The following is a 10,251-nucleotide window of genomic DNA, read 5'->3' on the forward strand; positions in this document are numbered from 1 at the left end:
GGTGGGATTTTGTCAGCCTTCTCGGAGGATTCAGATTCCTGCTTCCTCTCTGCTCAGCCTTGTTTACTTCTTTTCCCAATCTGCTCTCTTCTTTCTCTGTAAGATTGTGAAAACAGACAATAGGGAAGGGACTGGAGAAAAAAGCAAGCTGTTTCAATTGATACACAAAAGCTTTTTCTTTATGCTGTGTCTTTGTTTATATTCATTTACATATTTCTAGATGACATGTAAAATAATAAATATGTATTTTTATATATAAAAATACATAAAAGCACATTTACAGTGTGTGGTTATACAGATTCAGTTGTTCAAGACTTCCATCAGAATAAAATGACAAAGTGGAGCAGTCCTTCATAAAATTTTCCTTCTAATTAGGAATTTCTGGGAAATTTTTCTGTAGTGAAATTCAGTAATTAGGAAACAACTAACATATAAACGAGTTCCTTTGGAAATACCTTTTTTTTTTTTTTTTTTTTTTTTTTTAATTCCAAAGCTATTCCATTAGTTTAAGTTTCTGTCTTCATTATTCTTTTGCCTGGGTATATAACTGCATGCTCTTCTTTAGCATCATTTGGTGAAAATAGGAATTAAAAGCTCACATTTTATTATATAACAAGCACTTCTTCATTTCCCAGGCAGGAAACAAATAAAGAAGTACTTACAAGTATCGTCTTTTTGTGCATCTTCATTTAGGGTGGCATTTAAGCAAATGCTTAAATACTGTTGACTTTAAGGACAAATTTAAAATTAAGTACCTGCTTGAATACTCTCTGCAAGCAGGGTTTTTTTTAATGCATCAAATATTGAACTAGTATTGCAAAGTGTTTATGCACCATGTGTCAGACTGATTTTATTCTTCCAAGCCCTTTCAAAAAGATTATAGAAGTTTAGTTCAAAATAATTCTGCCCTCTGTGTCTGTTTGAAGTGACATTTTAGAATGCCAATATGTTTCGTAGTTTGTGTGATGGTTTTAAGTTCTTTTTTATTAAGACTGATTGAACAATTAGTTTTAATGTGATTATTAAAATTTCCATAACTGGAATACTGTTTATGCATCGAGAATGTATCCTACAAATGAGGCACTGTTTCTGTTCCTTCAGTTCGTCTGTGGTACACGTGCCTGGTGTGAACGACATCCAGTCTTCTTCATCAACAGGCCAGAATCTGACACAGATTTCTCGCCAGCTAAATCAGAGTCAGGTTGCCTGGACAGGAAATCGCCCACCATTTCCAGGACAGGTATTGATTAAAGGTGTTTTTCCTTCACGGTCACTAAAGATTTGCAATCTCTGTGCTTTTTACAAAAGAATTAGTAAACCCCATTTGTAAGGTGATTAAATTGTACTTTGTCTTTATCATTGGTGGTTGGAGAGAAATGTGTTCCCCCACTTCTGTTCCTTGGCAGGTAAATAATAATTTGAGACAGCTGCCCTACACGTAACTGCATTTAGTTTGTAATAGTGTTCATAATAGTGGCAGTCGCTACGCTGACATAAATCCCAGTGGAAGGTCTCGGTCCTGCGTTTATTTTCATATGTGCACTGAATGAAATAAAAGAGGACAGCTGTTAGGCTTTAGTATTAAGCCTGACACTGAATCATTGGACCAAGGCCTTGCACTCAGCAAGCCAGCAGTGTAATCAGAAAGGGACACATACAAATCCAGGCGTGAATTCAGAGCAGAGGGTACTGAGCCATTTCCCCACCGTGAGCACTGCCCGGTGTAGCTCATTCTGTGTCCGCTGCTGGGGGAAACAGCACATCCCTCCATCAGATGCCCTGCACTTGGCAATCTTAGCTCAGAAACCACCTCTCTTCTTCTGCATAACAATAAAAAAAAAACTGTTTTGAAACTGTTAAAGACAAATAATGTGAAATAATCACGTTTAGTCTCTCACTAATGCTGCTCTTAATCACTCTTGACTTTCCATTGTTCAGAAGGGTAGAATGGCATACTGGGGCGGGCACCAAACAGTTTTTCAGTAACTGAATGTTTTCCACATTAATCACAGTTATCCTGCCCAGCCCTCAGTGGGCCGTGGTTATTCTGTCACACCTGTTTGATGAAATCCAGTCATAACATTAATTTTTTTTTTTTAATGATATGGAGGATGCTAAAAATGACAAAAGAGAAATTACTCATCCCTCTTACTGTCCAAATTCTGTCCAAGTGAAGAGAGTTTGTATGTGAGTAGCGTAGGGAAATTGGCATTCATTCATTCGTCATAAATAAAGTAAAACAGAGTTAAGCCTTGCAGAACTGACATGTCATGGTCTCGCTGTCACTGTGGAAAGCTTTAGAAATGTACAGTTTCTTACCTTGGAACTGAGCTCAAGACTTAATAGCATCTTCATCATGTTATATGCCTGTTGGGATCTGTTTTCCTCCCCCAGTTCCCCTGCATTTGTCCTAGAGAATGGCTTCGCTTGAGTGTATTGATTGCCGATAACGGCGCACATTGTTAGAAGTAGCCAGAGATGTAATCACCTTTAATTTCTATTTGTGGAGCTGGTTAGGCAGTGAGTTTTTCTTGGAACTGCTGGATTTGTTCATAATGCAGGAAATGTTTTATAGACAGATTCTGTCTGTAGCATTATACATTGCTGTAGCACATGACTTTGGACGAGATGCTTCACCTCCCTTAGTCCCAGAGTACGTTGTGCGTGTCTCAAAGCCATCTTGCAGCATTTAATCATTCGTGTAACATTCTTGGAGATCCTATGGCGAAGTCATTATGTAGATGGAAACGACAGCAAGTTGGTTTTCAATACCCTTCAATTAACTCAGCTGCCTAGTTAAAGCAAGGTTAGACTGTTTCTTCCCTCTTCCCAGGGCTGGTGGTTCACACTCCTTCCCAAGCCTTTTACATGGCAAAATGACTTTGCTGCCTGTACTTCTAAGCAGGGAGAGAAAGCAGCTCATAAGCTTTGAAATTTTGACCGTTTACCCCCAAGCCCTTGAAGACTGTGGTCCTCTGAGAACTGCATATATTCTGCAAGACATTCAGATAACCGTGATTTTGCTGTGGCACTGCAAAATCAAAACACCTGGCAAATAAGGGTGAATTCTTTATACCTTATACCTTATACCAGTTTGAGATTAATCCTTGTAATAGAAGTGAAGGAAATAATTTTTTTTTCCAAGTAGCTCTGAGATTGAGTACATACAAGTTAATCAGCAGGAGAGCTGTAAGTGTTGGTTTATAGTATGTTGTGTTCCTCATGCAGCAATAAGTTGTCTTTGACAGAGATGAAATATGGCTGAGACAGGAGTAACGTGCCTGTTCGCATCTGCAGAGTTTATTTAGTCTGTACTTTACATTGTTCAAAAGCCAGTCTGCTGTGCTGTTCCTCAACAATAAAACTCATTCCTTTATTTTTACCCCTTATTCCTCAGCAAATTCCGTCTCAGTCTGGCAAGGCTCAGTCATCTCCCTTTGGGATTGGAACAAGTCACACCTACCCAGCCGATCCGTCATCATACAGCCCCCTTTCCAGCCCAGCCACCTCCTCTCCGAGTGGGAATGCCTACTCCAGCTTAGCAAACCGAAGTGCAGGGTTTGGTAAGTTTTAGATGGCATAACACAGAAATGCACATAAAAATGAAACTCTCCAGCATTAACTTCATTTAAAATCTTCCAGCCTGTTCTTTTTGTGGGTCAGTTGGGAGCCCAGGGGCTGAAAAGGGTTTTGCTTTCTCCCTTTGAGCAGAGTGGACTGAGGTGACCTGTTCCCTCCATGCTGCATCTTCTCCACATCCAACACGCTTCAGAATATTGTGGCATTTTATGGTATTAGGGCTTTTTTTTTTTTTTTTTTTTTAAATTCAGTAAATAGTGTCATGAAAGCTTCAAGTTCCTTACAACAGTAGTACACGTCCTCCCAAATTGTGGTCAGCAGGTTCAGTTTCTTCTCACTTCTCAGGAGAATGCTTAAATGGCACAAATTTACATTCTTTTCATTTTTCAACTTCCCTGACTGCACACTGGTGTCCTCTTGCCCAGAGATGGCTTGTTGGAGTTTGGCTGGAGACGTGATTTTTTGTACCCACGCTGCTACTAACCTAATCAGAGAAGGTGCCATATTTAGAAATGGTTTTCTGTTCCTATTACATACTAATTCAGTGGCTTTCAGACCATGACCCACTGGGTGACCCTTGGTAACTTTTCTGCACTCTACCAGCAGAATAATATTTGAGAGTAAAAAAAATCATGAATCCATTGGTGATAAACACACATGAAGTCCATGAAGAATTATGCTAGCCGATAACAACGTGCAATCCCAAAAACCATGGGTAGCCGTGTGCTAATGTGTGTCGTTTTTCTCTTATTCCTGGAGAATAAAATCAGCGCAGGCTGTTGGAGCTCAGCCTCCCGGAGTGCAGACCTGTGCTGTGCCGCCTAGAAAAAGCGCATGGAAACAGGGCTCTTCCCCCAGAGCTTATTCCTGCCTCCATTTCCACAAATGTACAATGTTTTGTACATTTGTTTACGAGACAGCCTTGCATTTGAGGCCTGAAATACTTGGCAAGAACCCGTTCACCTAATGAGAAACATTTCCTGACCTACATCAGTTTGGATGCTATTAATAACGCAGAGACGAATGTCCTGAACCTCCGACCGGCGGTAACAGTTTTGCTAAAAAGAAGCATCATTTGCCTCACTGAGTTAATTCCAATGTATTGTTCTGAGAATGAAAATAATAATAAAATAAAAAAAAAACAAACAAACAAACTTGCAGCTTTCTTTTGAAGGGGAACTTAGATGAATTTTGTTTTGGCCCATAAAATGGCTGCAGGGTTTCTGAGTCAGCTGAATTATTGGTTGTGGTAATGTCACTAAGGGAAGAACTGTAATTATCTGCTTTAGATGTGATAGAAATACGTCACTACAGCCTGTTTACTTTCCTGTAAAATGTTCACTTTATCTGTTTTGCATGGTTTAGCTGGTAGCCAAAAGGATTGGATTAAGCACGTGTTTCTGTGTTTTTCTGAAGCCATGACTAAGAGTAGTGACTGATCTGACATGATCGAGTCTGGTTATCGGAGACCTGACACAGCACACGGGAAATTTGGCACCCTCGGCAATGGGCACTGATAATCGGGGAGATCCAGATGTACCCTGCTTAGTTCTCTGCGATTCTCTGAGAGGAAAATAGGCAAAAACAGTTACATGGAAAAAAAAAAGAAAAAAAAAGAAGAGAAAATGTTTGGAGGAAAAGCATAAGTCTAGTGGCAAGCTTTCTAAAATGCTAATTCTTAGGAGACGTTGTAAATAATTGAAGGAAAATTATCCAAAAATTTTATACATTTGGGGCCAGACTGTAGAAATACAGGGTAAAATGAGTCCAGCTTGTGACCTGTGACTGTACTCATGAAAAATGTATGTGTAACAGGTGACCAAATTAATGTGTGTGGCATCATGTTATTTTCTGGTGGACTATTTAGAAGCAATCCATCTTCCTAAAATTACCTTTTTAAGCGTGCTTACCATAAAACCTTGCTGTGTGTGTTACACTGTGAAATTTAAATGGCCTCAGACTTTTAAGAAAGCGTCACCACGCGAACAGGATAATAATTTGCTATAAGATGGATATTGGATAAATCATTTTGCAGCTGTAATATTGGAGGGCACAACAGTGCAGCAAACAGCACTGCGCATGTAATGCAGCAAGGCAGTTGACTGTTGATCTTATTGTTTTACATCTGCTTACAAAATCCGAAAGCATGCTGCTTAGATGGTAAGGTGTTATTTGGTAGGATGGTAAGCAGTTATATTCTGCTCTGCAAGAATTAGTCTTTTAAAGAGAAAGAGCATTCAGATGATGCTGTTTGGTTTTTAGTGAAATGGCAAATATTCCTTATAAGTGATTAAAAAGTGGTGGTGGGATGCTTGAAAATTGTCTTCCAGTGCCTGGCTTGTGGTGTCCCTGTGCGTTTTGCTGTGAGCAATTCACCTGCTGTGCCCATACAGCCCCCGGCAATGAGCTTTACTCTGAGGGTGGCCCCCAGCCTGCAATCAGGGCTGGAACTCCCTTTGGCTTTCACCCCTCAGGGGCTGGGCATCACTCGGGGTCTTTTCTCTAAGACTCATTTGCAAACACGGGCGTTGATGGGTGAAGCCTCAAGCACCAGCAGGCGTTTTGAAGGAGCTGCTCTCTAACTTCTGCCCTTTCTCCCCCCTGTCCAGCTGAAGGTGGCCAGAGCAGCGGCCAGTTCCAGGGGAGACCTTCCGAAGTTTGGTCCCAGTGGCAGAGCCAACATCACAACCAGCAAAGCGGCGACCAGCATTCGCACCCGCAGCCCAGTCAGACCGAGGTGTTCCAGGTGAGGAGAGCCCAAAGTCCCTCTGACAGCTTCTCACTGCTGAGTTGAAGAACCGTGGCCCTCGATGACCAGGGGTGCCAGCAGGGCTTGGAGCAACTCCCTCTTGCTGTGAGCTGCCATAGCTTTGCACTTGCATTACCTACAACTCAGCTGGTTTTATTTTCTGCTGAAGAGCAGCATCTTTGCTGATTTAAAATGCTGTTTTCCCTTCTCTTTGCACCCTGTACTTAGGTGTGTTTTGCAGGGAAGCCATGCAATAGTCCCAAAAAGAGTGTCTTTCTTATCCTCTTGCTGGCCTCTAAAATCCCAGTCGAGTCCAATTAGACATCAGTGTAATTCTTTGATAGTTCAAACAGGAGAGGATTTGGATATTGCATAGAAACATAGAATTGTCACAGAAGATAGTGGCCAACAATTTTTTAAGGTTAAACCTAGTCAGATACCAGACAGCTGGTAAAAAATCCTCTTCAACTACGTAATTTTGTAATATTAAGTACAATTTTGGGCCTTCACTACAGATGGAGTGGGACTTCATAAGTTAACTAATAAGGTCTCTGTCCTTGTATAACTTGTTTTTAAATTAGATCAAGAAGACAGTTTGCAACAAAACAATGCAGATAAATGCAGGAAAGACAGTTCAAGCCCCAAGCAAGGTTTAGAAGTGGGGCACCTCATTATCTTTTAGAAAGTAAATCCACCTGCAAGACCGGGCTCGCGCTTATTTGCTCGCAGGAACGCTGCAGAAGAGACGTTAGCTTGAAAATATTCCTGTGTGAACGAACCATTGCTTCACACAGGAACAAAGGACATCGCTACGTCTGGAATAACTACCTGTCTGCATGCCCCATGGCCCAGGCAAGATTAATCTCTTGCATCTCTCTCTGTAAGCAAAGTTTAATTGCTTTGCACGTACTTTAACCCAAAAGCATATTCAAGGGAATTCCAGTGGGGCTGATGGCAGTGTGGTTCGATGGCCCATAGAGACACGGGGCTCCGAGCAGCATCTTGCTTGTGTTTCCGGCAAGTGCTGTGTCCCAGCAAACGTCTTATGAAATGAGTGGGAAGGAGAAAGGGAGAATGGGAGAACTGGGCTCACCTGCAGGGCTCTTGGAGGTGACTCTGCATTCGGAAGGAAATAGGATAATAGTTGGATGTGGTGAAAATCTGGGATGAGCTCAGTTCAAAGGCCTCTGAGAAGGTGCTTGGACTGTGTGTGCCTGAAGCCAGCCCTGGGTCAGCCGGACATAGGGAGAGAGGCAGACTTGAGAGGGGAGCTACCTTGCCAGGGCTGTACCCAAGGTGACCTCGCTTCAGAGGCGCCAGCAGCAGAAATGCCTTCCGAGTTGGAAATTTAAACAAGTGGGGGCAGCTACAACTTCCCCTTGGCTGGGGAGGAATGTGGGAAAACATTAAATAAGTGCAAGTTTTGGTCAGGAAGTGAAGGCTGACCCTGGCAGCTGAGAAACTGCCAGTTGTGTTCACAGCCTCTTTCACCACCATCGACAGGGATGCTACGGAGACCTCAGATGGGCTTTAATCTGTCTTTATTTGAGGGTAACTTCCCAGTACACAGCAGCTCTCAGTAGTTATTCCTTTACAGAGCAGATCTTGTGAGCTTTCTTTGCTCTTTAGGTTTTGTTTAATTGTAAGATTAATGAGCCATCCCTGGCAAAACTTGGCTTTGCAGTAAGAGCTTATTATTGTAAGGACTGACAGGAAAAGCCAGTGTAAACTCTGGTTTTCTCAGCAAGGGATATCTTTTCCCTGTGGCTTCGGTCTCCGGCTGAGAGGAAAGGTTGAGTATTTTTCGAAGCCTCCTGCAGGGATCTCACGTGGCTCAAGACACGTGGGAGCGATTACCATGAAAGCCCATTTCTCCTGAGAAGTTCCTGTCAATTCCTCTGCTTTTGTCCATGCATGGAGGCTGCTTGGGCTGGGGTGGATGTCCAGTCTTTAGTGCACCTCAAAGGACAAAGAGCAGTAATACATTCACTTAGAGAGTGCTGATGAGGAGGGGAGACCCTCTCCAAACCCATGCTTAGACAGCAGGAGCTCCTTTCTGCAGGGTGGGGGAGTGTGTGGGATGTTGAATACTTCCCATACAGTGAAACCAGAGAGTTTGCTTCTCTCCATACGTAGCTACCCATTCCAAGAGGAACTGTTTCAGCCTGGGAGGAGTATGGAGCAGCTCAAATTTGCCTTATTCAGAGGCAAATCCAAAACTTCTGCCCTGCTAAACTCCCACCTCCCGTTCAGAAACGCCCCAGCAAAACATAAGCAGCACATAAATCCTAGCCCAGCCCCCTGCACAGGTCTGGTTTTCACCTTATTTATCTAACCTTTGGCTTTGTCTGGTTTTACGCTGAAAAGAGGAACGGGAAGCAGTTTGTGTCTGGGTAACGTGTTAGCAAGTGACACTTCACTTTGATTTTTTCCTTATCATGCAGGACATGCTGCCGATGCCAGGGGATCCGACGCAGGGTACTGGCAATTACAACATTGAAGATTTTGCTGACCTGGGCATGTTTCCACCATTTTCTGAGTAGCTTGCAAAGCAGAAGTGGAAGCTCTTCTCCGAGGCCATTTCAGTGTAATTTTGGCTCTGCTTTTTCTGTGTTGCATTTCTGTAGAAGCTACTAAACCAGAAGACACATTTCTCATGTTTCAGATAGTGGTGTAGGGCTTGCTCTCTCCTCCTTGGGGTGTCAGTGCCGACAGAGGAGCTCCAGCACTTGGTAGTGTTCATTGACAGCTCCATTTATTTTTGTTTTTTTTTTATCGTCATCTACCTCAGAGATGAAACACTTTGCTTGATTTAAAAAAAAAAAAAAAATCTCTGAGTCTTAAATATTTGAATGTGAATGATACCTACTATTTCCTTTGAGTGGTAATTTTAAAATAGATAACAAAGTAACAAAGACTAACAGAGAAAAGGTAAGGTAATGTCTTGTTACAGTGCCTACCGCTCGATTTCGATGCCTTGCTTTAAGCTTAAGTTTCTGGAAGCAGACACAATATTCTGTTTTCTTTGATTCTTGTAGTTTTTAGGTCACTTTAAATGTGAGATTAAGCAACATAATGTAGGCCTCTCTCACCAGAAGGTTCAGTTCTGCCTTTTCTAACTTAAACTTGAATGTGTGTACATCTTGGTACTTTATGTATATCTTGTGCTGTATGAAGTGATTTCCTGTACTGGTTTCTTTTGCCTTTAGCAAGGGTCCATTCTGAAGTGTACTGACATGGTTGACAGTATATGTGGAGGATTTAGATGTTGTGGGAGTCTCCATCACTTCACATAGGTGTTCTTACTTTTAATTCAGGTGGTTCTCTATTCAGAACAAACATTTACTTACATAAGCTATTAGTCTGTTTTTGCACTGAATTGAGGCCTATAACTCTATACATTTTTCACTGGCTGCTTTAATTTCTATGGTTCTTGCTTTCCCAAAAATATTGCCTCGTAAAAAATGACTGTAAACACATCAAGACTGACTGCATTTTCTATATTCGCTGCATTTCCTTTCTGTGAAGTACTTTTTTATACTGTGAAACCTCACATTTTAACAGTGCAAGGTGGTGGCCTATTCTTAGGAAATCATTCAAGCTCATTTGCTGCAAGCAGTGAGATGGTTTTGTAGTGTATAATTTTTTTAGAGTGAGTTGGTAATAGATATCAATTGGACTATTGTCTACTGCGTACACAGTGATAACTTGAATTTTTGCTTGGATTCCCAAGCAATCACTTCTGTTAAACCCTGTTAACCCTATTCTGTTAAATAAGGGATTTTCAGCTTACCAAGTATGTTGAGGACTCTTGACTATTCTGAATGCTGTATGCTTTTCCACAGAGGTAAGTTAATCACCTTCCTCTTGGCCGAGTCACCTACCATATGTCTTCATCAGAAATGCGATAGAAAGGTATTTAT

General features: G+C 41.7%; 1 protein-coding gene across 1 annotated transcript in view; it reads left to right on the forward strand.

Annotated features, from left to right (window-relative positions):
- Window positions 1-9,142, forward strand: part of ARNT2 (aryl hydrocarbon receptor nuclear translocator 2) — a 77,008-nt gene extending 67,866 nt beyond the window's left edge. Inside the window, exons 15-18 of the mRNA XM_074155437.1 lie at window positions 1,102-1,240; window positions 3,398-3,563; window positions 6,189-6,325; window positions 8,773-9,142. Coding sequence (XP_074011538.1) covers window positions 1,102-1,240; window positions 3,398-3,563; window positions 6,189-6,325; window positions 8,773-8,871 — 541 coding nt within the window. The 3' untranslated portion in view covers window positions 8,872-9,142. The remainder of the gene's footprint in view (window positions 1-1,101; window positions 1,241-3,397; window positions 3,564-6,188; window positions 6,326-8,772) is intronic.
- The last annotated feature ends 1,109 nt before the right edge of the window (window positions 9,143-10,251 follow it).

Source organism: Numenius arquata, chromosome 11, assembly GCF_964106895.1.
Source record: "Numenius arquata chromosome 11, bNumArq3.hap1.1, whole genome shotgun sequence".
Classification (NCBI taxonomy): Eukaryota; Metazoa; Chordata; class Aves; order Charadriiformes; family Scolopacidae; genus Numenius; species Numenius arquata.